Below are 21,254 nucleotides of genomic sequence, written 5' to 3'. Positions count from 1 at the left end.
TCTGATGTAAGGACTCAGCATCTACCATGCTGCTTATAGCTCATCAAGCTGTAATTACAAAAAAACCCAGATTACTACTTTATACTTCATGAGAACAGTCGGGAGCATCTTCCTCCTACTTCAGTCTGACAAAGGGCTTTCGGAAATTTGACAAGGAATGGATCAGGAAGATCTTGTTTTCTCCACCCTGGGATTTTTAAGCGACTTGTATTCATTTTCATAATAAAAGCTTTCCCTTCTTCCATATGGATCTTAAGCAGAAAGGTAAATTTGAGCCTATCTTCTTTATTCCTCACTGTCACAACAGAAATCAGCCTTTTCTCAGGTAGGAAAACCTGTACCTGAACTTATAATATTCCCATTCTATTTTAAGCAAAATAAATCTTAATTTCTTCCTCTTGGAATGACTGTGTATGTCTCCCTACTCCACCTTCTCATCATGCTTCTGCTCCAAACATAACATCAGACACTATCTGAAACTTCCAGGAAGCAAAGCGGCTGGTCTTGTTTCCCTCCTTTGAACTGAATGCTTTTATTAGTCTTGGTCTTTGAAGAAAGCGAAAACTCCAAAACTGCAATTTTATGAGCAACAACAGGGGTTACCTAAATCCCCTCTTTAAGAAGATCAGTCTGCATTAATTGTTAGCCCTGTTGAGAAAAGGAGGAAAGAAGTCCACTGACTCAGCTACTTAGCAGTTCATTTCCGACAGTATCAGGTGCTGAAGACACATGAAGGTCTCCAGCGTGAACACCACCTACCTATGAAGTAGCAAAAAGCACCCGTCATTCTCCCACCCATCAATGAAGGAAGCTCCATTAGCAGAAATGAAGGAGCAAAATGCTGCTGAAATTGAATCTTTACTACAACTACTTTATGTTATTCATGCTACTGTAAGTCTGAACAACAGTATACAGTGTACATTTTAATGACTGCCAGAATAGAGTCTTAGTAACAGTATTTTTAATTGGAACCCTATTTGTCTTTTTTTTGTCCCAAGGAAAATAGACTAGAGATCCTTTAATAAGATGTTTTCCTTTTGAGACTTCATTTTGCTGCATTAAATTAAGGCCGTCTCATAAGAGCATCCTGGCTTCAATCAGTAAGGAGGAAAACATGGTGGAATAGCAGAGACAGTAACTGGTGAGAATAGAGGACAACAACTGCACAAGTGGCAGGAGCAAAAACTTCTACAATGAACCACAAAACTAAAACGTTAAAAGCAAAGACCGGATGAAAATTGATGATATCTTCCTTAATATTTCTCCTAAGAAGAACAGGGAGACACGACTACAACTAAGATTTTTAAAGACTAATAAGATTACAGAGATAAGCGGAAAAATCCAGTTTTAAGCATCTTTGGATCACATTAGTGGAATAACAAGACTTTCAACAAATGAGGTATCAGAAGTCCTACGTCAAGTCGCACATCAGGAAGAGACAATGGCACTCTGCCAGCTGCAATAAAATTAGCATTCATGAAACTGAGATACACTGAATATGGAGCACGAGCACAGACCAGATGGCTCTGGAGAACTCAGGAAGGAACATAAAAATCTAGAGAAGAGTATTTGGAAGGAAGTAACAACTGTGGTAGATGTGACAGAAAACTCCAGCACGTAGGAATTACTGGGATGGGGAGTGAGAAAAATATTAACTGTGGAAAATGAATGATTGCACCTAGAGAGCTACAACCTCAGCAGCAGAAGGTGGACTCACAGCAATCAGAAATATCCAACCTTCATAATATTTTCCCTGAGCACAGGAGACTTTGGAGTGTAGAACACAAAACATTAATACGATCAGATTTCTCTTTTGCTTCCTGAATTGTGAGGTGCTAAATCAATTCCATAGATTATAATAAATTACAGATCCTCAGGTGACAGGAATTTAAACCAGGCATGTGAAAGGAAATCTATCAAGCTAAAAATGCATACTGAGAATTTGCAAATCAAAGATAAAATATTAAGTAACTTCAAATTCTGGTAATTTACATATTATGCATAGGGATAGTGTTTCCAAAACACAGGAAGCATGAAAGCCAAGAGGCAGAACAAAACTGTATTAGCACTGTATGCAGACATGTGGGTACAGACTGAAGTCAACTGCAGAGATATTAGAGGCTCTGGAAACACGACACTGCTGTTACCAGCCACTGTACCTCAGTGTGGTTTATAGACTTTGGTTTATGTACCACGTTTCTTCATGTTAGAAGGGGAAAACAGAAATTTAAATCCAGCACAAGCAGAATGAAACATGGAAAACCCACTCTCACAATGTTATCTGTGTGTTGGTATCATTTAACAGGACCACACACTATAAATAACCCATAGTTAAGAACAGATGATCTGAAAACCATACATGGGGGTAAAGCCACTCATTCGCTAGGTGAGCAAAAGATGCCAACATCTGCTCTGTGACACTGCTGTAAGTGATGGTGGATGAACAGTAGAGCTACAAAGTGGAATTTTAAGAGCAGTGTTAGTGGCAACAGTGTCTTACTTCCTCATCACTACATTTGGAAATTGGGACTATTCAGTATAATGAAAGTCCATATGACAAGTACATTAATATTTTCTTTACTGAACTTTATAAATCCAAACATTCAAAACAAACCCAAAATGAACAGAGAATGTCCATTGTGGAAAAATGGACTCATTTTCCACAAAATACTCATAATCTACATATGAATAAAGGTTCTTACACTGCATGTGCTGTGCCATAACCCAGTTGTGGAGCAGCCTGTAGTTTTCCACGGACCCCTTTACCATTTCTACCAGCAAGTCATAAGCAGCAGCCCTTGAAGAATGTGACTTGCATTTTGGCTGTTGTCTATCTTTCAAGCTTGGCAGCAAGAAGAGAAGATTGAAGATGTCTCTCAGAAACTCCTGTAAAACAGTTCAATTGGCACATTTAGCAGTTTGAACACATTCCTAAAGGACAAGTAATGTATTAACTGATAGAAACGTCCATAGACCTTCTAGACCTCTAGAACTTTCCAACTTCTACACAGGTTCTGAATTAGGGAATTCAACAACTTACTTTATACTGCATAAAGTGCACTGTAACCATACCAGAGCCTAAAGAGAAACATGTCCAGTGGAAAAGAGTGATGAATTATGCTTGATTCACGACTGATTTCACAAACCACACACATTTTTAGTAACGTTAGGGCCAGTTTCTCCTAGTGAAAGACAGCCCATAACCTTAATAACTCGATTTGAGTTTTATGAATTCCTAATCAACCTTAAAACACGTACTAAATTATGTACCATGTGTACTATAAGTGTATCTTTGTAATGTTTCATGTTTGGAATATTAACTGAGCTACAAAAGACGTGATAGTTGTTCCAAGTCAGGCTACTTTTGGATGATAAAAACTTATTACACACTTATTTATCTTTACTGTCCCAGATTAATATTAATTATTAATTACTCTAATAATAATACACTAAAAAGAGATCGATCTGTCTAAACTTCAGCACCTTCTTCCACAACTACAGCACCTTCAAACAAGTGCAGAATGGTGAAAAAGCCAACTTTCAGCTACAAAGTGAACATTAATAATTACTACTTTCAGTGGTATAATGACAGACCATGAAAGAAAAAACTCAGCGGGATTTATAAAGCAGTATTTCAACGAATACCCATAAGCAACCAGCGATTCATGTGCACACTTTATGTCTAGGGCTGGTGACATGATCCATCACCTGCACTCTGTTGCCTCTTGTAAAATGTCTGCAATCTTACCAAACTCTATTCAATCATTAAATCATATTAATAGTGAATCACTTTAGTTGGACATATAATCAGACAATAAATCCTCTACCCCTGCAGAACTTTCATTACTCCTTCCCCCCCCACAAAGATGTCATCTTGATTTTTTTTTAGGGACAAAATTCCTCCCCATTTGTTGAGCACAGGGTGCCAATCCAGCTACTACACTTCATTCTACAGTTTCTACATTGCAATTAATAACTGTTCTTCCTGGATTTCCCTGCTCAGGAATATTCACTTATGATGTTAAAAGGCAGGCTCTGCCCTAAAATCTAAATTCTAAATATTTCAACAAATGACCTTCTGCAGAGTACACAGCAAAATCACCATGAAAAGCCTTGCTCCAGAGTGCAGGGAAATTCCTACAGTTTTAATAGAAAATCATAGAATCACAGAAAAAAACCGTACAAGCAGAGTCTTATGGTTATGAATGAATAATAAGGAAAGGTCTTCCCCTGCCAATATAGTTAAAGACCTTTCAGATTTCTCCACACTTTGTAAAAAGAAAACATGCAAAATTAACAACTTTATATACCTGGTTCCTTAGTAGCTAGTCTGTGTCAGGAATGCTTGTGGGGCAGCAGCCTGCTTCCTTTTCATTCCTAACTATACGTGTCAGGTTTAGATGATTACAGCTCGGCAGCAGACCAGCTGCATCTACTAAGCCAAGTTTCAGACTGTGCTCTCAGGTGCAGCCTAGTGCTGTGCTGCAGCCTTCTTCAAACAGGTTTCTTAACAGACCAGCCACTTCCCAGACCAGAAAAGAGGTAACTTCAGAAACCTGGAACTATGTTTTGCTGATTAACATTCTCAATCTTGCGCTTGTACTCATTGAATTCTGACATGTTGGAGCAGGGGAGACAACACTAGAGATGATTTTGCTAAGAGAAGGAATTAGTAGGGAAGAAAAGGCCCAGCAGAGCATCAGAATCCTCTAGGCAAGCCTAATCTATCTTCAGTATTTGACAATGTATTTTTCTGGCTGTTTTTTCCCCAGCTTTTGCTCAGAACGTGTGGTTTCAAAACCCTATTACACTGAACACCATACAAACTCTTCACTAATGCACTTTATAATGTGCAGTTAATAAGTGTTCTTAATTGTACATAGAATTGAAAAAAATTAATACTAGATCATGACTTGGTCTCAGAACATGTACTAAGCCCTTCTCTCTCAGCAGAGCCAAATTCCTTGTGAGTACTTTCATAGACTCATAGAATGGTTTGGGTTGGAAAGGACCTTAAGATCATCCAGTTCCAACCCCCCTGCCATGGGCAGGGACACCTCACACTAAACCGTGTCACCCAAGGCCTTGTCCAACCTGGTCATGAATACTGCCAGGGACGGAGCATTCACAACCTCCCTGGGCAACCCATTCCAGTGCCTCACCACCCTAACAGGAAAGAGTTTCCTCCTTATATCCAATCTGAACTTCCCCTGTTTAAGTTTTAACCCATTACCCCATGTCCTGTCACTACAGTCCCTAATGAAGAATCCCTCTACCAGCATCCCTATAGGCCCCCTTCAGATACTGGAAGGCTGCTATGAGGTCTCCACGCAGCCTTCTCTTCTCCAGCCTGAACAGCCCCAACTTTCTCAGCCTGTCTTCATACTTTGTGTGGATACTGCTCTGTTCACATTCATCCATTTTTCCAATCAAATTTCTGGCCTCCCTGTGATATACTACATATATGCACCATATTTCAGTGTCCTGTATAGTGTCACTCCTCTCTACTTAAGCTTCCCTTTTATTTTCTTCTTATACTTTCCACATAACCAAGCTACATAAACCTGATCTTTGGGTACCTCCACTACTTAAATTTCTACATCATCCTCCACGCTGCACTCCGTGAATTGAATTCTTCCTCTAATTTAATCTGTAAGCTCTCCATACTTAAAAGACACCTATTCCAGGAGAATTACATAGTATCAAGTCTGTTAAAATGCTGTTAGCAGTGTAATTTTCCGTTAGGTACTGCACAGTGTTGAAACTTCTGGTGAGTAAAATTACCTTCAGGGCCATTTTATGATAACAGAGCAAACAGACAGGATAGATACAACCTAATTAGATACAGAGGACTGTTTTCTTGGTGAAACCTCACTAAAGGTTGAATCATAAGCTCCAAGCAGCCTATAGAAAAAAACCATCAGTTTAAAACAGTTTTTACACCAGGTGAAAACATCACCACAAGGTTTTTATTTAATAGACAATGTGTCCTTGAAACACAAAGTAGGAATTTTTCAGCAATTTCCCCTGCTTGGCCCTTGTCCCATCTTACAAGCACGGGTGAAATGTAATATTCTTTAAAGAGGTGTATACCACTGTGCAGATGCAGAGCTTAAATGCTACTTTTAGATCACAGCTGACCCAGGACATGGTCAAAAAGCAGCTGTTGTTAATGACTTAAATCAGTTGATGCTGATCAATACTGAAATAGTTTAAAGGCTATGAATGAAAATAAATAACATTTCAAGAACTCTACCTTGAAATTTAATATGGTTATAAAGGAAAGGGACTGTCTGTACTACTTTTTAATATGGTTAGATATAAGGAAGAAGTTCTTTATTGTAAAGGTGGCGAGGCACTGGCACAGGCTGCCCACAGAAGTGGTGGTGAATGCTCCATCTCTGGCAGTGCTCAAGGCCAGGCTGGACAGAGCCTTGGGTGACATGGTTTAGTGTGAGGTGTACCCTGCCCATGGCAGGGAGTTGAAACTGAATGATCTTAAGGTCCTTTCCAACCCAAACTATTCCATGATTGTATGTGTGTTTTTATCGATCATCCTAAGGCTAGAAACATGATATACTAATGCCTGCAATCCAAATGGTGGAAAAATAGGTGAAACAAAGAAAGTACAGTAGCAACAGATGACACGATTTAGATCCCTTTGTGTCTTTTCTTACCTGGCCTTCACGAGAAAATTTAAATGGTGGTTTGTGCTTAATAACACTTGTTGCAAGACGAAGTAGTCCTGTGAGTCCATCATCTTCTATGTTGCCATCCTGATGGTCCAGGATTTCTCTGCTGTATGTACATATATATATATAAATGTTAAAGCTCTATCCCATTAAATATGACACAATTTACAAGAGAAATTAGTTAGCAAACCTTACCTCCGAATGCAGTCAGCAAGATGTCTTGCTAGTGCATCTAAATCAAGCAGTGTTGTCTGATTAAAAATAAAGAAAATGGAATATAAATGGAAAATAATGATGAACTCCATGAATTACAATTTATAAGCCAGTCTAAAACTATGGCTATGCTTTCAGATGAAATTTTGTTATGGCACACAGGGACAATTAAAACTCATCTTTCAAGCATGTTTGCAACACTATTTTAATGCATTTTTATACAGAGATGAAACTGTTTTTTAAAATCAATGTGATAGTTCAAATTAAGTAATACTTATTCTTTCAATTCCAGGTCCCACAAATATAATACCATACCCCCAAAAAATGGAAAAGCACTATTTTAAAGAGAAATGCTTCACTATTTCTCACAAGAACACACAGTTTATCATCAGAAGTTTTACAAATCCCATTAGCATTTCTTCCTTGAGCAACACAGAGAAGAAGCAGGCCTAACTGTAGCCTATAGCTAAGAGATTCAATAAAACAGAAATCATAGAATAGTTAGGATTGGATAGAAGGAAATGGAAGGAAACTGAACAGACAAAGAAGGGCAGGGGGAACAAAGCAGCAAAACTTTTGCCTCTACTGAGACCATTCAGAGTCAGGAGAGGACAAGACTCTTCCATTCAGGAGAAACCAAGATAAGGCTTCATTCTCCTTCCCTTCCCACACTCCTGCCACAACTCTGAGAATGAACTAGAAAGATCTATGCCGGGCCATGAGCCAGCACAAGCAGTTGTAGAGTTTGCCCCAAAAGTAATTTAACACTCTTGAGATGTTTCAAGAGTTGTGAGTTTTCTAACCTGTGTTAAGTGGCTGTTAATTGACATTTGTTCCTCTTTCAGCTTTAGTCAAATACTTGATTACCTCCTCCTTAGACCACACTGAAATTATGAACAGTGAATCTCACAGATATTTATAGTATTCCCAATGTCTGTCACCTTCACTTAAGTTCACCCTCTTTGTGTAGTATACCCTTCCCCCTTCTTGACTCTGCAGGTTCAGTAACTGAAGCTTCCTTTGGCCAAGAGCTACTAAATCCATATCAGAGATTAGGGAAAACTGTGAGACGGGAAAGATCCAAGAGCTGTTCACAGCAATTCACCAGATCTTCAGTACAAATATCTCATGCTGCAGTAAAAGTGCTTTGAATACTCACATTTAAAAAAGCAAACATTCATATGAATACAAAGCAAGCCCTACCTGACTCGCATCTTTGACGTGTATGTTATCAATCAGTTTGCACAGCAGCCAAAAATATTCCTTACAACCTGGTCGCAGCACTGTTTCTTCTTCATAATCCTCTATCTGTGAAAAGAAATTGCTTTTGGTCTGAAGCACATCAGACAAAAGAACAAAAGACTTAATATCTCAGTGTATCAGAAACACTATGTCAGACGCAGTCAGATAATTTGTCTGACATGATAACGCTATTATTTTTCCTCTCTGTATTAACAAAAGGAAGTTTAAATAGATCTGTGATAAAGTCTTGTAATTTCTGAAATCCTCACCCGGATTGGTTTCAGAGCTTGAGCATCAGGGAGAAACTTTAATAACGTTGATGCAGCCAGCAGCAGAAAGGATCGATTAATTGAGTCTCCTCCATCCAGTCCAGAGAGAGATAGCTTGTACAAACCATTGCAAGACTCGTGGCGAACAGCAGTCTTCATGAAAAACCAAAGAATTAAATGATTAAATACATTAAATCAGAAGATTTTTTTTCTTCTTGATGTTTCTTCCATATGTATGTAATAACTTCCTCCCAAAATCTAGCATGTTATGCAGGGTAGAATGTGTCTTTCTAAAAACGCTATTACAAATAACATACATTTAAATTACCTGCATGAACACACAAAAGATGCTGTTCTTAACAAAAAAGCTGACCTGCCTGTGCCCCTCGTCTCCTGAGTTGTGTATGAGTAAAGATAACAGCCAGTTACTAAATAGAAAACTAAACAGTTACTAAAATACAAAGTATCACATCTGAGCAAATTGGGGCAATCTGTGTGATGCCAGAACATAGCACTTACTCATTCCTAACTACATAGTTACTTGGTTTAATTTCCCTAGAAGAATTATTTTTTTCTTTCATTCTTTTTCAAAGAAAAGTACCCACAGGCTATCTCTAATCCAGCTTTGGAAGTTTGCACTCTTTGTCTTCTAGGGTTTTTAAATGGAGTCAGGGTGTAAGCTTTTTCTGTGCTTGAGTAATAAAGCAACAGATAATAATTACCACATCATGTCCATATTGCACCTTTAAGCAATCACTAGGTAAAGACAAACATTTTATGCTGTGCATATCTTTATGCAATTCAAGTTTTTTCTTACATCAGAAAGAATTACAGCAAGCCAGGCAAAGATTTTGGTAATAAACACTTTTATATTAACTCTCATTCACCTCCTTTCGTGATAAGAAGTGAAAAAAGAATATATAGTGGGGGAAGTATATTTAGACTAATGCACATTAGATGGCATCACCCAGAAATTTCAACAAATTACCATGAAAAAATTACCCTCATACAGAAGCCAACAACAAAGACAAGAGTTTATAAACTGGTTTGCAATCAACCACAAATGTGCCTTCTTACATGGTATTTCAACTCCAAAAGATTACTTCTTATACGGGATTGCAAGTCATTGAGGCAAGTCCTGCCTACTTTTAGCAGGAAACAACATGTTCTGAATTTAATGGCAACCTGAAACCGAAGGTAAGCTTGTTCCATATTATGCACTAATTAGTAACGCAATAACCTCTCCCTTAACGTACCTCTGGAATAAGAAGGGTAAGTTTCTTCAGCCAGTCTTGCAAATGATCGCTGTCTGCCAGACTGGATTTCACCAGGGAACAGCAGTGAGCCCAGCTCACCAAAAGCCACATTGAATAATGAGTGACTGAAAGAAAGGAAGAGTAAATCACACTGTCACTAACAGAACAGGCTTTTTAGGTTGAAGAGTTGCATGGTTATAGCACATATGACACTTAATTCTGCCATAAAAATGTACAAGATTAAATCCTTTCTTAGAACTTACTGGAACATCAGATATGACCTAAAGTTAGAATTTTACCTATATGCTCACTAAATACTGACCATTGTACTAATGATAGCAATTAAATTAGACTAAATATTACCAATCTGAGGCACGAAACTTTCCTGCATCTCTACTTCTTATGCAGTGAGTTGGTACTTTGCTAATGGGTTGCATCATGTCTTAACAGGAACACTTCCCTGGACTAACTAGTATATCTGCTCCTTTCTTCTTAAGAGCTAAAAGTAGGACTTTAGTAGGTGATACATAGCATTTACTGAGAATTCGAGTTCACAGACATTAGCATCCGCAGGGCACAACAAAGTGGAAAAAAAGAAGACAACACATTAGCCTAGCAGAACATACCTGCATTTATACACATCAATGATGTATTTTTGACGCATACTTTGATACAGACTTAATCTGACACAGGTCACCTAGACCTTTCGTAACAAACCTCCACAAAAGGCAGAGATGAGGGAGCTCCAAGGAATTCTAGGCCCAGAATCATTTTTGTAAACCAGAATGAAGGTTGACTATTGGTGATTCCATTATGGAGTTTTGTACGCTGCTCTTTGAAAGGTAAGTCGAGAGCTGGTTCTCCTGCCAAAACCAGCTCTTCTGGACATGAAGGCTACTACAGTATAAAACTGCAACTCATATAAAACAATTGCTAGAGAAGGAAAGCTAGGCAGGTCTTCTGGGAGCTCTCCATGTATTCCCACCTAGCATGCAGCAGCCCCCACGCCACCAAGAAACATTCACATTACAATAGCATTCTAATAGTGGAATACATCAAACACACAACTTGTTGTCTTCAATATGTTTTCACTACTATTGGTTCTTAACATACAGCTGCTCTGCAGCACTAACCTTCATGTCTTGATCTGTGATCAGACTGAGCCTTCAGCACCCTGAATAGAAAGAAGACAGAGCCATTTGAACTTTGTCACAGAACGTAACAGTATCACTTAGAAATACAAGTACCCACAAGTAACAACACAGTTACTCTGAAGTACTAAGAAAACGAAAACGTTCATCTTAAAAAGGATTCATTTCTGGCAATATTCAAAATAAGCAACAACAGAACTATGAAAACATTCAATCACCCCCTTAAAGCTTTACTGACCAGAAGAAAGTCAAGGAAAAACAGCCACAACTCCATTATTTTATCCAAAAAAGAGAAGATGTAAAACAGACCCAAAAACTGACCCATACAGAAGAAAGCTAGTATTCTTCATAAAGAACTGCACGTTGAATAAGCATTTGTAAACTTTAAACAAACCTAAGTTTATGAAACCAAATCATACTGTATATTATCTAAAATTACTCCTGCAACTCAACTAGAGATTAACGTTAGGCACACTTGCAGGCTTGACTGGAAATGCTTTGAATGCCCTTAATAGTCTTAAAAATATGGTAAAAAGAAACTGTTACTTGGAATCAAGTAATTCTACAACGTCAAATGCAGCAACCCCCCTGCCCTCCCCACCATCAGGCTGACTGTCACGATGCAGTTTTACACAGAATTGCTTTTCTCAGGACAAAAGGACAAAAATCTCTAATAGCCCAGTTCTGAAGGTAAAATTGTGCCTTCAGTACACGAACACTCACTAAAGCAATGAGGGTAATTTCAGCAGTAATTAGCTAATGTTATTAGGATGGGAAAATAAGTCGAAACCAGCAGACAAAGAAGCAACTTAAAAGTTACTTTATTTGAATTTCTCCTTTACATTACTTTGAAATTGAGAATGCTAATTGCTACAGAGAGAACAAAGGAATAGCTTTGCGTGAGAATTTATGAGAGCATACCATGTATACAGGCTGTTGCTCTGTGTCTCATCCACTGACCAGCGAGAGTTCTCACCACTCTCCTCTCTAACCCCTGTAAGGGCAGGATAACTACCAGACGAGGCGACTAAGAAAAGCAAGTCTAATGCCTATAGACTTAAATTTCTGATATGGGTATTAATGGGGACTACAACTGAAAGAGCTATTTACTGTATTTAAAGCAGGGATGAAAACGTGCACACTGGATTAGCTTGATTACAAAAATAAGAAGATATTGTACCTAGGTGCCAAGTTGTCATATGTGTAAGCAACTGACATAAGTCGCTGAATCAAACTGGTTCCCTGGACAAGTACAAGAAACACCTTTAAAAATTGAAGTCAAAAGAAAAAAAAAAAAAAACAACAGTTAATATAACAACAAGCTTTTTGATCTGTTTTTAAATTAAACACACTGTGTGAATCTAAAACAAACCCACCTGTCTAGAGGGAGGAAGAGCGGAAGACAAATCACAGCATCTCCATAGTTACGACATGGATTGTTTTTTATTAAAGCAGATCTAAAATGCTGTGTTTCATTGACTAAGTCTAGATGTTAAATGTAATTCTAGTTCTCTAAGAAAGACAATTGAACTGAATAGAAAAATCAATCACTTCTTCATTCCTTTTAGTAAAAACAGTATTTTTTAAAAAAGCAGAGGCTATTCACTTCTAACAATCTTAGGCTTGAGGAGACAGGGTTGAGGGCGAGGTTGGACGTATAAATTTCACCTGTCTCTGCGATCAACACATCTTATTGACTATACATACACTTACATTCTTCATCTTTAGAGAACCTCTCAGGCTACACAGCCTTTTCAATTTAAAAAAGGTCTTTTAAAGCATTTCAATAACCTAGTTTACTGCACTCAAAAATATTCAACTGACAATTAAAAGCTGAAAACCAGTAGCGGCACTTAGAGCCAATGTTAAAATATTTCGTGCATTTAATCATTTCCCTTTGGCAACTCTGTTCTGTCAAAACCAGATCTTAATACTTAGAGAATAGTTAAGGTCTTTCCATGTATAACAATGATGAACGCAACGCTTGGCTCCAGCTCACAGTTCAGATCTACCCTTTCTGGCAACCACAGCTGGTCCTGTGCCCAAGGAGCAATGGATTTACAGTGAACCTATTTCTGATGCCAAAATACTACACTTGCCTGGTCTACATTAGGGAATTAGCATGCAGGGATGTGGTAGGAAAGTTTACAGTTTAGGTAATTTTACCTTGCACTCACTCATATCCTTAAGTAGAGAAAGCTATTTTAGGGTTTACTAAAGGAATCTAAAACAGATGTAGTGAGGATGGGGACAGCCCATAGAAGAGGTTACCATAGAAGAAAAGGAGCAATTCATTTAGAAAACAAACTCTAAGAAATAGGGATAAAGCACTGCAATTCTGAATTACAATTCATGTGCTCACCAATCACTAAACCACCTTTTGGCTGCAGCTTTTAAAACTGTCATGTTTAAAGCAATTAAAATACTTTTTAGAAGAGAATAACATGTAGGATATAGATTAATAGAAGGAATTTTTCCATTACATTATTTTACCACCAGAATAAAGGCTTCACGCACCAAAGCAGTCATTTTTTCTGAAGTTCACAAACTGGACACACTGTTTATCTCTCACCTCTGTTAAACGAGGTATGTGAAGGCCCTTTGCATGGTCACTTGCAGTCTTCCTTGATTTGCCCGGCCATGTTCTCTTCCTGTGACTCTCCGCTACACCAGACCAGGCAAAGACATCATGGTAAGCTAAATCCAGATCTGAAGGATCAACTGCGAACTGGCATATCAGCTTCAGCAAGCAAGCAAGACAGTCTAGCTGCCACTGTGGATAAGAAGAAAATGAAATGCTATTTTTTCAGGGATTTATTTTACAAATAATCCTGTGCCTACTACAGATTTGAAGTGAGGTATAAACAGCTAGAAGTAAGTGGCAAAACCTCATCAGAATACACCCCAAAGTGGAAGGATATTGAAAAAAGCTTAGTTATAATGAAAACATTTTCATGACCCACTCTATTAACAGGTACATTCAAGACATTCTGTTATTCAGTGCATGGTACAACACAGAGGAGATAAGCTCAATAGCAAAGAGCCTTTCCTGCACCGCAGTCAACTATAGCACAGGGTTTAAAGTATGGTACACAGAAGTGCTTTCAAGCTGAATATTACTGAACCACATAGAGACAAAACTACCATTTTGTATTGTAGCATCTCTTGTTAGATGAAAACCACTCATTCATGTAATAACTCTTGAGATCAATTTTCACGGTGCTCAGCTGTGAGCCTATGACCAAACAAGCACCTCCTCAGCTCCACCAGAAGAAGATGTAGTATGATAGTAAAATTAATAATACTCAGAGAATCAGAGAATGGTTTGGGTTGAAAAGGGGCTTTAAGCTTACCCAGTTCCAGCCCCCTGCCACAGGCAGGGACAGCTTCCACTAGAGCAGGTTGCTCCAAGCCCCATGCAACCTGACTCTGTACACTGCCAGGGATAATACAACAGAGCACCACGTCACAGCGTTTGTTATAGTAATGAAATAATTAATTTAGAACAAATACATCAAAAGCAGTTAGAAACTACCAAATTTTTGATAAAGACTATACCTGCCATCTTTTTAGTACTTCAGTACCTGTCACCAGTTTTATACATACATGGGAATGCTTGTTCATTGACACCTTTTTACATACCTGACTCAGAGCTTGAGAGATAGAATTTTTTGTAATTAAATGCCACAGAATTGAAAATAAAAGAGAAAAATTTAATATAAAGAAGTTTTCATTATGGTATGAATTTAGCTCAAACTAATTAAAAGAATAATGATGAAAAAGGCATTATATAAGAATGACTAATAACATTCATTATTGAAAAGTGCCTTTATTGACACCCCAGCCACAATGCTACCACTTTTGTCCCAGTGCCAACAAGGGGAAATGGTATTTCTTTGGCCTCTTCAAAAAGAAAGATAATTAAGAGAGTACTGCTTTTAAAAGAGACCATGACAAAAGTTTCCAAATAACAACCTTCCCTGAAACAAGCAGAAAAAAGGCAAAAATAAAGCACCCACTTCTTGTTTTGCAGATTCTGACTTGCTAAAGCAGTGGGAGATGCAACAGAATTACCAATGCAGCTGCAATCATTGCTAAAGATGGAGCCCAGTTTTTGTTCTAAGATGTTACCATGATCTGCAATTTTACATTCTACGAACTAGGATTTTTTAAGACTGGACAAAAAATTAAATATAAAGCACAGAAATACAAAGGGTGGTTTTAAAAATAAAAAAGCAGAAGTATGAAGTTTTTTTTTTAAGAAAATAAAATTCTTCTGGGAGTAGAAAATATTCAAGAAAAAGATCCCATTGCATAGGGTCTGGTGGCTTCAATTACAGAAATCATTTATTTCACTTACTGCAGAAAAGTAACTGTAACAAAGGCAGAAAGAAATGAAAGCCTTTTCAAACGACAGCTCTGTTATTCTGGAATGAACACCTACCACAGTCCATGATTCTTGTTCTTTAGGCTCTAAGATCCCAGAATTGAAAATTTCTAGCAACTGTTGGAGCCCTCCAGCAGCAACAAACTGTGAATATAGTATGGAACCAATGTGAGAAAAAGCAAGCACAGAAATAACACAAAGTTCACTTAGATACCAACCTGAGCTTTATAAATGCATGAATGATGAACTATTCACCCGGGTATTTTATGAAAAACAAAAGAAACAGTTTTACACAACTATGACAAATTTACAGGCCTGATAACACAGAAAAGTTTAAAATGGTATACCTATTTGAGACAAAAAACTTTAAGATAGATAATGTTTCAAACGGGTTTCCATTTACATCCTATTTGAAAAACCCTATTAGGTATCACAGAATATTGTAGGAAAATCAAACCTTGCAGCTCCATGTGTTTTTACTGTTTTCTATCTGATCTTCACTCGAGTCATCGGAGTCTGGATAAAGATCACTGTAACTTCCCTAAAGATAAATAAGTACAATTTGTTGAAGAAATAGTTAAGGAATTAAAACACTAAAAATCAACTCATCAGGATATACTTTGCTTAAGAGAGAAAAACACATATTCAGTGCAAGAAGCTGTATTACCGTAGATTCGCGTCTTATTCTCCTGTTGGGCTTTCCCAAAGCTTCAATAATTTCCAGGGCATACAAAAGTTTATGGGCACTTTTTATTCGCAGAAGATCCTTCCAGCTAAAGCCATCATTACCCTTACAAAAGACAGAAAACAATTAACACAATTTTATGCAATGCTGAGCCATCTAAAAAATGCAAAGAGAGGATTTTTAAAGTGACATGGACAAATAATGTGGTTTTTAATTTCATTTATTGTTTGAAATGAAGACAATCTATACATGATTGATGGTTTGAATTATGTGTATTCTACAATGAAATGTGAGTACGCTTCCAACATTATTATAAGTTAAGCTACACACAATTTTAAAGAGGAAGCCAAATCTTAGGCTCTAAACTGTCATTTCCACCAATATTTTGAGACAAGTCCATAAAGATCCATAACAGTTCAAATCTGTTAATATATAATTGCAACAACTTCAAAAGAGGCAAAATTTTCATGTACAGGGCAAGAATTCAATTAGGTAAATACCCATGCTTTGAACTTATAGACGAGAGCACAAAAGGATTGCTATCACAAGAGTCATGTTAAAGCAAGGCCGTAGATGAAGAAAAGTGCTGTTTCAATTCCAGCCAAAATACTGTGACAATTAGTATTGACCATTTATTTAATAGGTTTTTAAAAGAAATCATGAAAACAAACTTTGGGAGCTAAATGACATCTTTTTAATTTCATAGGAATAATTAGGTTTGTCTATTAGGTTTATGTAGGTCCCAGCATGCTTAGCATACATACTATTTAACATTCCTATATGGGGAAAAGTCAATTAAACCACTAGACACTAAAACATCCACATAACATAAATATGTAAAACAAGCATTCTTTGCTCACCTGCTCATCTGAAATATTCTGGAATGCCTGCAACATATTAGGGCACGTTGGCAGAAGCATTAACAGCTCCCAGACTCGTCTGGATAAGTTTTCTGCGTGGAGATGGAGTTCCTCACACCTTGCACTCTGACAAACCACAGAACAACCACTTTTATTGTGAGCTTCAGTGTGAAAATAAGATTTCAAAGTCACAAAATGTATTTACTCTTAATGAAAAAGCTGTTTCCTATCTAATGCAAATCCTTAAATAGAACATGAAGAAGAAGTCTCACTGAACCTGCAAGAAACTAAGTGACATCTTTACATTTTGAAATACTGGAGTGTAAATAAAACTTAAATATAAACTACTGATTCAAATAAACCAATTTTTAATCTTCCACAAGCTAATGATGGCACGTAAGACATGAAGCTTGAGTTTTTGCAATAAAACCTTTACAAACCTTTCTTCAAGCCAATTCCCACTATTAGTCACCACATCTATTTAAATAATCAAGATTCTTTCTTAAGAATTAATTTTTTAAAGTTTCTACTACTTAGAACATTTAAAATATATCAGAACAATGTTAAGACAATCAGAAAAATCATAGTGATGGTTATATCATATGTGAAATGTGACTCTACAGGCAATAAACACATCTGGTGAATGGACAGAGCACACAGGAATTAGGCTAGATAAGAAAAGCAGCTGCAATAAGTCTTAAATGTAATTATTCTAATAAAACTAATTTACCTCACTATCTTCCATAGCCACTTCTCCAGAAGGAGGCTTGAAAGAGGCAAGCATCTCTAACAAATCAAAAAGGGTGGTAAGATGAGGTTCTTGCAGGAGTAAAAGCATTGGAATGTTGTCCTTCTGAGGAGGAGGTAGGCAGGATGCTGGAAGCTGAACACCTTCGCCTTTACGTTCTCTCCTTGGTGCACCCAGAGATACAAACACCATCTAGAAAGAGAGGGAGACAACAAGGAGAGAGACAATTTTAAAAATGCATATGATAAGCCATGGAATGCTTTCAACAGGATCATAATTAAGAACTTAAAGACTACATAATCTCTTTGTGGTCAAATCTTTACTGAGCAGCATTTTGAGCCACTGCCATAATTAAAACTTGGTTTTGCTTTCTCTTAAGGCATTCTTGGGTGCATGTACTTTTTGCTGCTGCTACAGTAAAAGGTCCTGCTTTCTTGTCCCTCCCTCCATCATTTTGCCATTCAGGCTGGGGAGACTCTAGTACTTGTCTGACTTCCCAGTACATTAATGAAATGGCACAAAAACTGATCCAGAGTTAAAATCAGAGAAATCAGCTTAAAGAACCAGAACGCTATTGAGGGCACAGCAACATAAACAGCAGTGTGGCTGGAAAAGCAGACATTTGCAACTGGCATAACCATGTTGTGGAAAGCCATTCTCAGATGAACTGTTCCTGCTGCTCTTAGTTATCTCCTCCATATATTGATCACACCCAGCCATTCAAACTGAATGCGACTGCTCCTTCAAGTTCTGCAGACAAAGAATTCATGTGATTGCACTTTAGCTCAATCCTGTAAAAATTATGTTAGCAAGAAAAAAAAAACCCAACTTTAAAAATAGTTTTGCTTCTGAATTAACCTAATTCATTTATCAAAATGAACCTACAAACAACTGAAGACCTAGTTCAACAGATCATCCAATCGGTAACTGCAACAGTCAAGACAGACTAACTGCCACACGTGCTAACAGCCAACAATGGCATATGTAAGTGTCACAGTCAGTAATAATCCTTCTAAAAGGATGTTAGCAGATACTGAGGGTGTGCAGCATGAGTTAGATTTCCTTTAGATAGAAAGAACGTGTCTGATGGTCTGCCAGTAAGTTTTGTTACAGTCCCATCTCCCTTAACAGCTGTGGTGTCACTGACACGTATACAAGTCTAATGAGGCTTTGCCATACTGTTGATTTCAGCAAACTTATGAGTAGACCACTCTAACAGGAGCTATGAATTGAGGTAAAAAATTACAGATGAGCACTAAAAAATGCTCCTGTGAAAGGAGAAAGCTAGTCACTGCTTCTATGGAGGTAGCATGCATTCTATAATTAACACAAAACATGCACAACATTCGATTCTGTTTTCACTGGTCCCTTGTTTTCCTTCACGAATGAAGAGCCTGGTATTTTTCTATTATTCCTTGAGTTTTCACATCTGCTGACATAACCAGAATTAGGCTTTTAAAATTACTAAGTAAACACTGACAGCAACAAGGACCAGCAGCATTAGTGTGAGCTTCCAGGAGGCATACATTGTATAGCATGCAACAACTGGTACCAGAAAACTATAGGATGCTCTCAAAGATAAGCTTATCTTCCACCACCACTATATCTATCAGCTGCACAAGACAAAAGCAGCCTATCAACCAATCTTGTTCAGCGACTGCTACTTTTATGCTGGTAATACCTGCATATCCTTAAAACCCAATTCGTGAAGTGTTTTTTCATCATAATCAGTTGTCAGTTCATGCCCAGATGAAATCATTCTCACAGGTCCCATGAGGCCACCTAGGACAAAAACATACTTCAGTAAATTTCTGGAATCATGGTAAAAACTTAATGTGATTTCCTTAAGAAATTACATTACATTAAATTAGATTTACTTGCACGTATTCAGAAATAACTTTTCCCATAATAGTCCACCCAATCTGCTAGCAAAAAGTGTTCACAACACAGATTAAAAAGTCTTCCATATTTTGTAGTAATTTATGCTATACCAGAGAAGGATAATGGAAAATGACTGCGATCATCAACAAAATCCCTTTGCATCACACACCTGTGATAAAGGCAGCAAAGGCAAAGAAGCAATGATTAAAGCTACTTAAGCTAAGTTTGAAGTAAAGATGTCACCTACTTCAGAAAAGAGAAGCTGAGAACCAAGAATTCTCAACACTGAACAAGAAATCTGAACAACTGAAAGATGGAGAATTAAATTTCATTTGGTGCAGAATCAAGCAGTAAGCAAGAATTAGAATGCACAATGACTTTGTAACTCAGAATACTCATATAGCTCTAACCACCACTTGTGGTGCACAAAGATATTTGTCCTGGATTGAAATTTGCTGTGCTTTTCAGCCACTCTTACAAGTGCACTCTTCCAACATTAGGCCCTGCTCCTCCACACCAGTGAAAAGCATATATATGCTGTCCCACTATACTTCAACACTGGGATTTCAGTGAGGGTGCTTCAGAAAAGCCTAATTTTTTAACCTCTTGCAGAAAACTTGGGAAGTTCTGAGTTCTGTAACCTGAAAATGCTTCAAACCGGTCTATTACCTGGTTATGGGAACATAATATTCAAAGACATGGGTTACAAAAAGCCTATGTATACTTCATTCTTTCACTATCATAAAGACACACACACTGTAGTGCTTTCCCAAACGAGCTGAGATATACACACAAGTGCTGCCATTTCCAAACTAGAGCAATCCAGTGAGATGTACATAGAGAAACTTTGATGGGACTGCCAGATAAATGGAGGTATCAGGCAAATACATACATATGTATTTGTACATATTTATATATGTGTATATATATACACACATATATATGTATATATGATCCTCAAATACTGCCCAAGCAAAATTTCCAGGATATTCTTGGGAAAAACTGGATAGACAGAAGCCCTCCAAAGACATCTGTCAGTTAGCAATAAAACCATGGAGGTTTTATATGGAGTTGGGAATAATTTCATGTATCTATCGCTGTTCCCATCCTCCCCAGCTGGCTGCTTTGAAACTTATCACTGCGGTCAGACAAAATAATTTCCAAGAGATAAAGGCAGGCAAAAACATCATCCACAAATAACACAGCAATCTACCATCCTCTGCACCTCAGCAAACTGGTAACAGGTTTCAGAAGAGAGAATACAACAACCAACCTGAGGGAGAAGTAAATGCAATGTCACGTTTCGCTGAACAATGCAGATATTAAATGAGCAAAAGATGTTACAACAGGTATTGGAACCTCAAAAGAATTATGTGGTAAATGGAAAAAAGAATAAGTTCATTGTGGTGAATAAGAATTAAAAGGAACATTTAATAAGTGCGACTGAGTCTACTGCTTACAGATACATTCCCAAAGTTTTGGCTAGGGTTCTTGGATAGTCCCTTAACAGAAGCATGATGATAAAAGCCTCAAAAATGTATCTGTAACTAATAAATGCTTTAAGGTTCTTTTAGCCCATCTCAGGACCTGCAGTTTCATTTTCCAAATAATAGTTATCCCATCTCTGTAACAATCTGTTTAACATTAACTTTCAGTGTCTTCGTCTTCTCAAACTCAGACAACAAGTCTTAGTTTTTAAGACAACAAGTGTTAGATGTGACTGGTACCACTTCAGACATGTCATTAGTTCAGGAATCCCAAGAGCAGGAAAATAATAATGACCCTCTGTGCAAAGCTGCTGGAAACAGTCAACTACATGATGATAAAAAGGGAGGCTAAGTGAAGGGCTGAAGGAGGCCCAGCAGCCTAA

At 37.6% G+C, this 21,254-nt stretch overlaps 1 protein-coding gene across 11 annotated transcripts in view; it reads right to left on the bottom strand.

The window, feature by feature from the left end:
* Positions 1-21,254, bottom strand: part of USP34 (ubiquitin specific peptidase 34) — a 137,036-nt gene that overhangs the window by 42,826 nt on the left and 72,956 nt on the right. For 10 of the 11 annotated variants that reach the window (XR_009744734.1, XM_061461589.1, XM_061461595.1 and 7 more), the window contains 15 exons: positions 19,185-19,285; positions 17,486-17,695; positions 16,756-16,881; positions 15,878-16,000; positions 15,668-15,751; positions 15,268-15,354; positions 13,396-13,596; positions 12,004-12,086; positions 10,806-10,846; positions 9,673-9,797; positions 8,417-8,569; positions 8,109-8,213; positions 6,888-6,943; positions 6,678-6,798; positions 2,703-2,886 (listed from right to left, as the gene is read on the bottom strand). Coding sequence is in view for 10 of the 11 variants with exons in the window: in XM_061461589.1 (XP_061317573.1) it covers positions 2,703-2,886; positions 6,678-6,798; positions 6,888-6,943; positions 8,109-8,213; positions 8,417-8,569; positions 9,673-9,797; positions 10,806-10,846; positions 12,004-12,086; positions 13,396-13,596; positions 15,268-15,354; positions 15,668-15,751; positions 15,878-16,000; positions 16,756-16,881; positions 17,486-17,695; positions 19,185-19,285 (1,800 nt within the window). In the remaining variant the exon portion in view is untranslated. The remainder of the gene's footprint in view (positions 1-2,702; positions 2,887-6,677; positions 6,799-6,887; positions 6,944-8,108; positions 8,214-8,416; positions 8,570-9,672; positions 9,798-10,805; positions 10,847-12,003; positions 12,087-13,395; positions 13,597-15,267; positions 15,355-15,667; positions 15,752-15,877; positions 16,001-16,755; positions 16,882-17,485; positions 17,696-19,184; positions 19,286-21,254) is intronic. The other variant, XM_061461591.1, reaches the window with a different exon arrangement.

The sequence above is a fragment of the Pezoporus flaviventris genome, unplaced genomic scaffold (genome assembly GCF_033815535.1).
Source record: "Pezoporus flaviventris isolate CSIRO_AGI_PZ_B2104156 unplaced genomic scaffold, CSIRO_AGI_Pfla_v1 ptg000031l, whole genome shotgun sequence".
In the NCBI taxonomy this organism is placed as follows: domain Eukaryota; kingdom Metazoa; phylum Chordata; class Aves; order Psittaciformes; family Psittacidae; genus Pezoporus; species Pezoporus flaviventris.
Note: the sequence above shows the minus strand (reverse complement) of the source record. Positions and strands in the feature narration are given on the sequence as shown.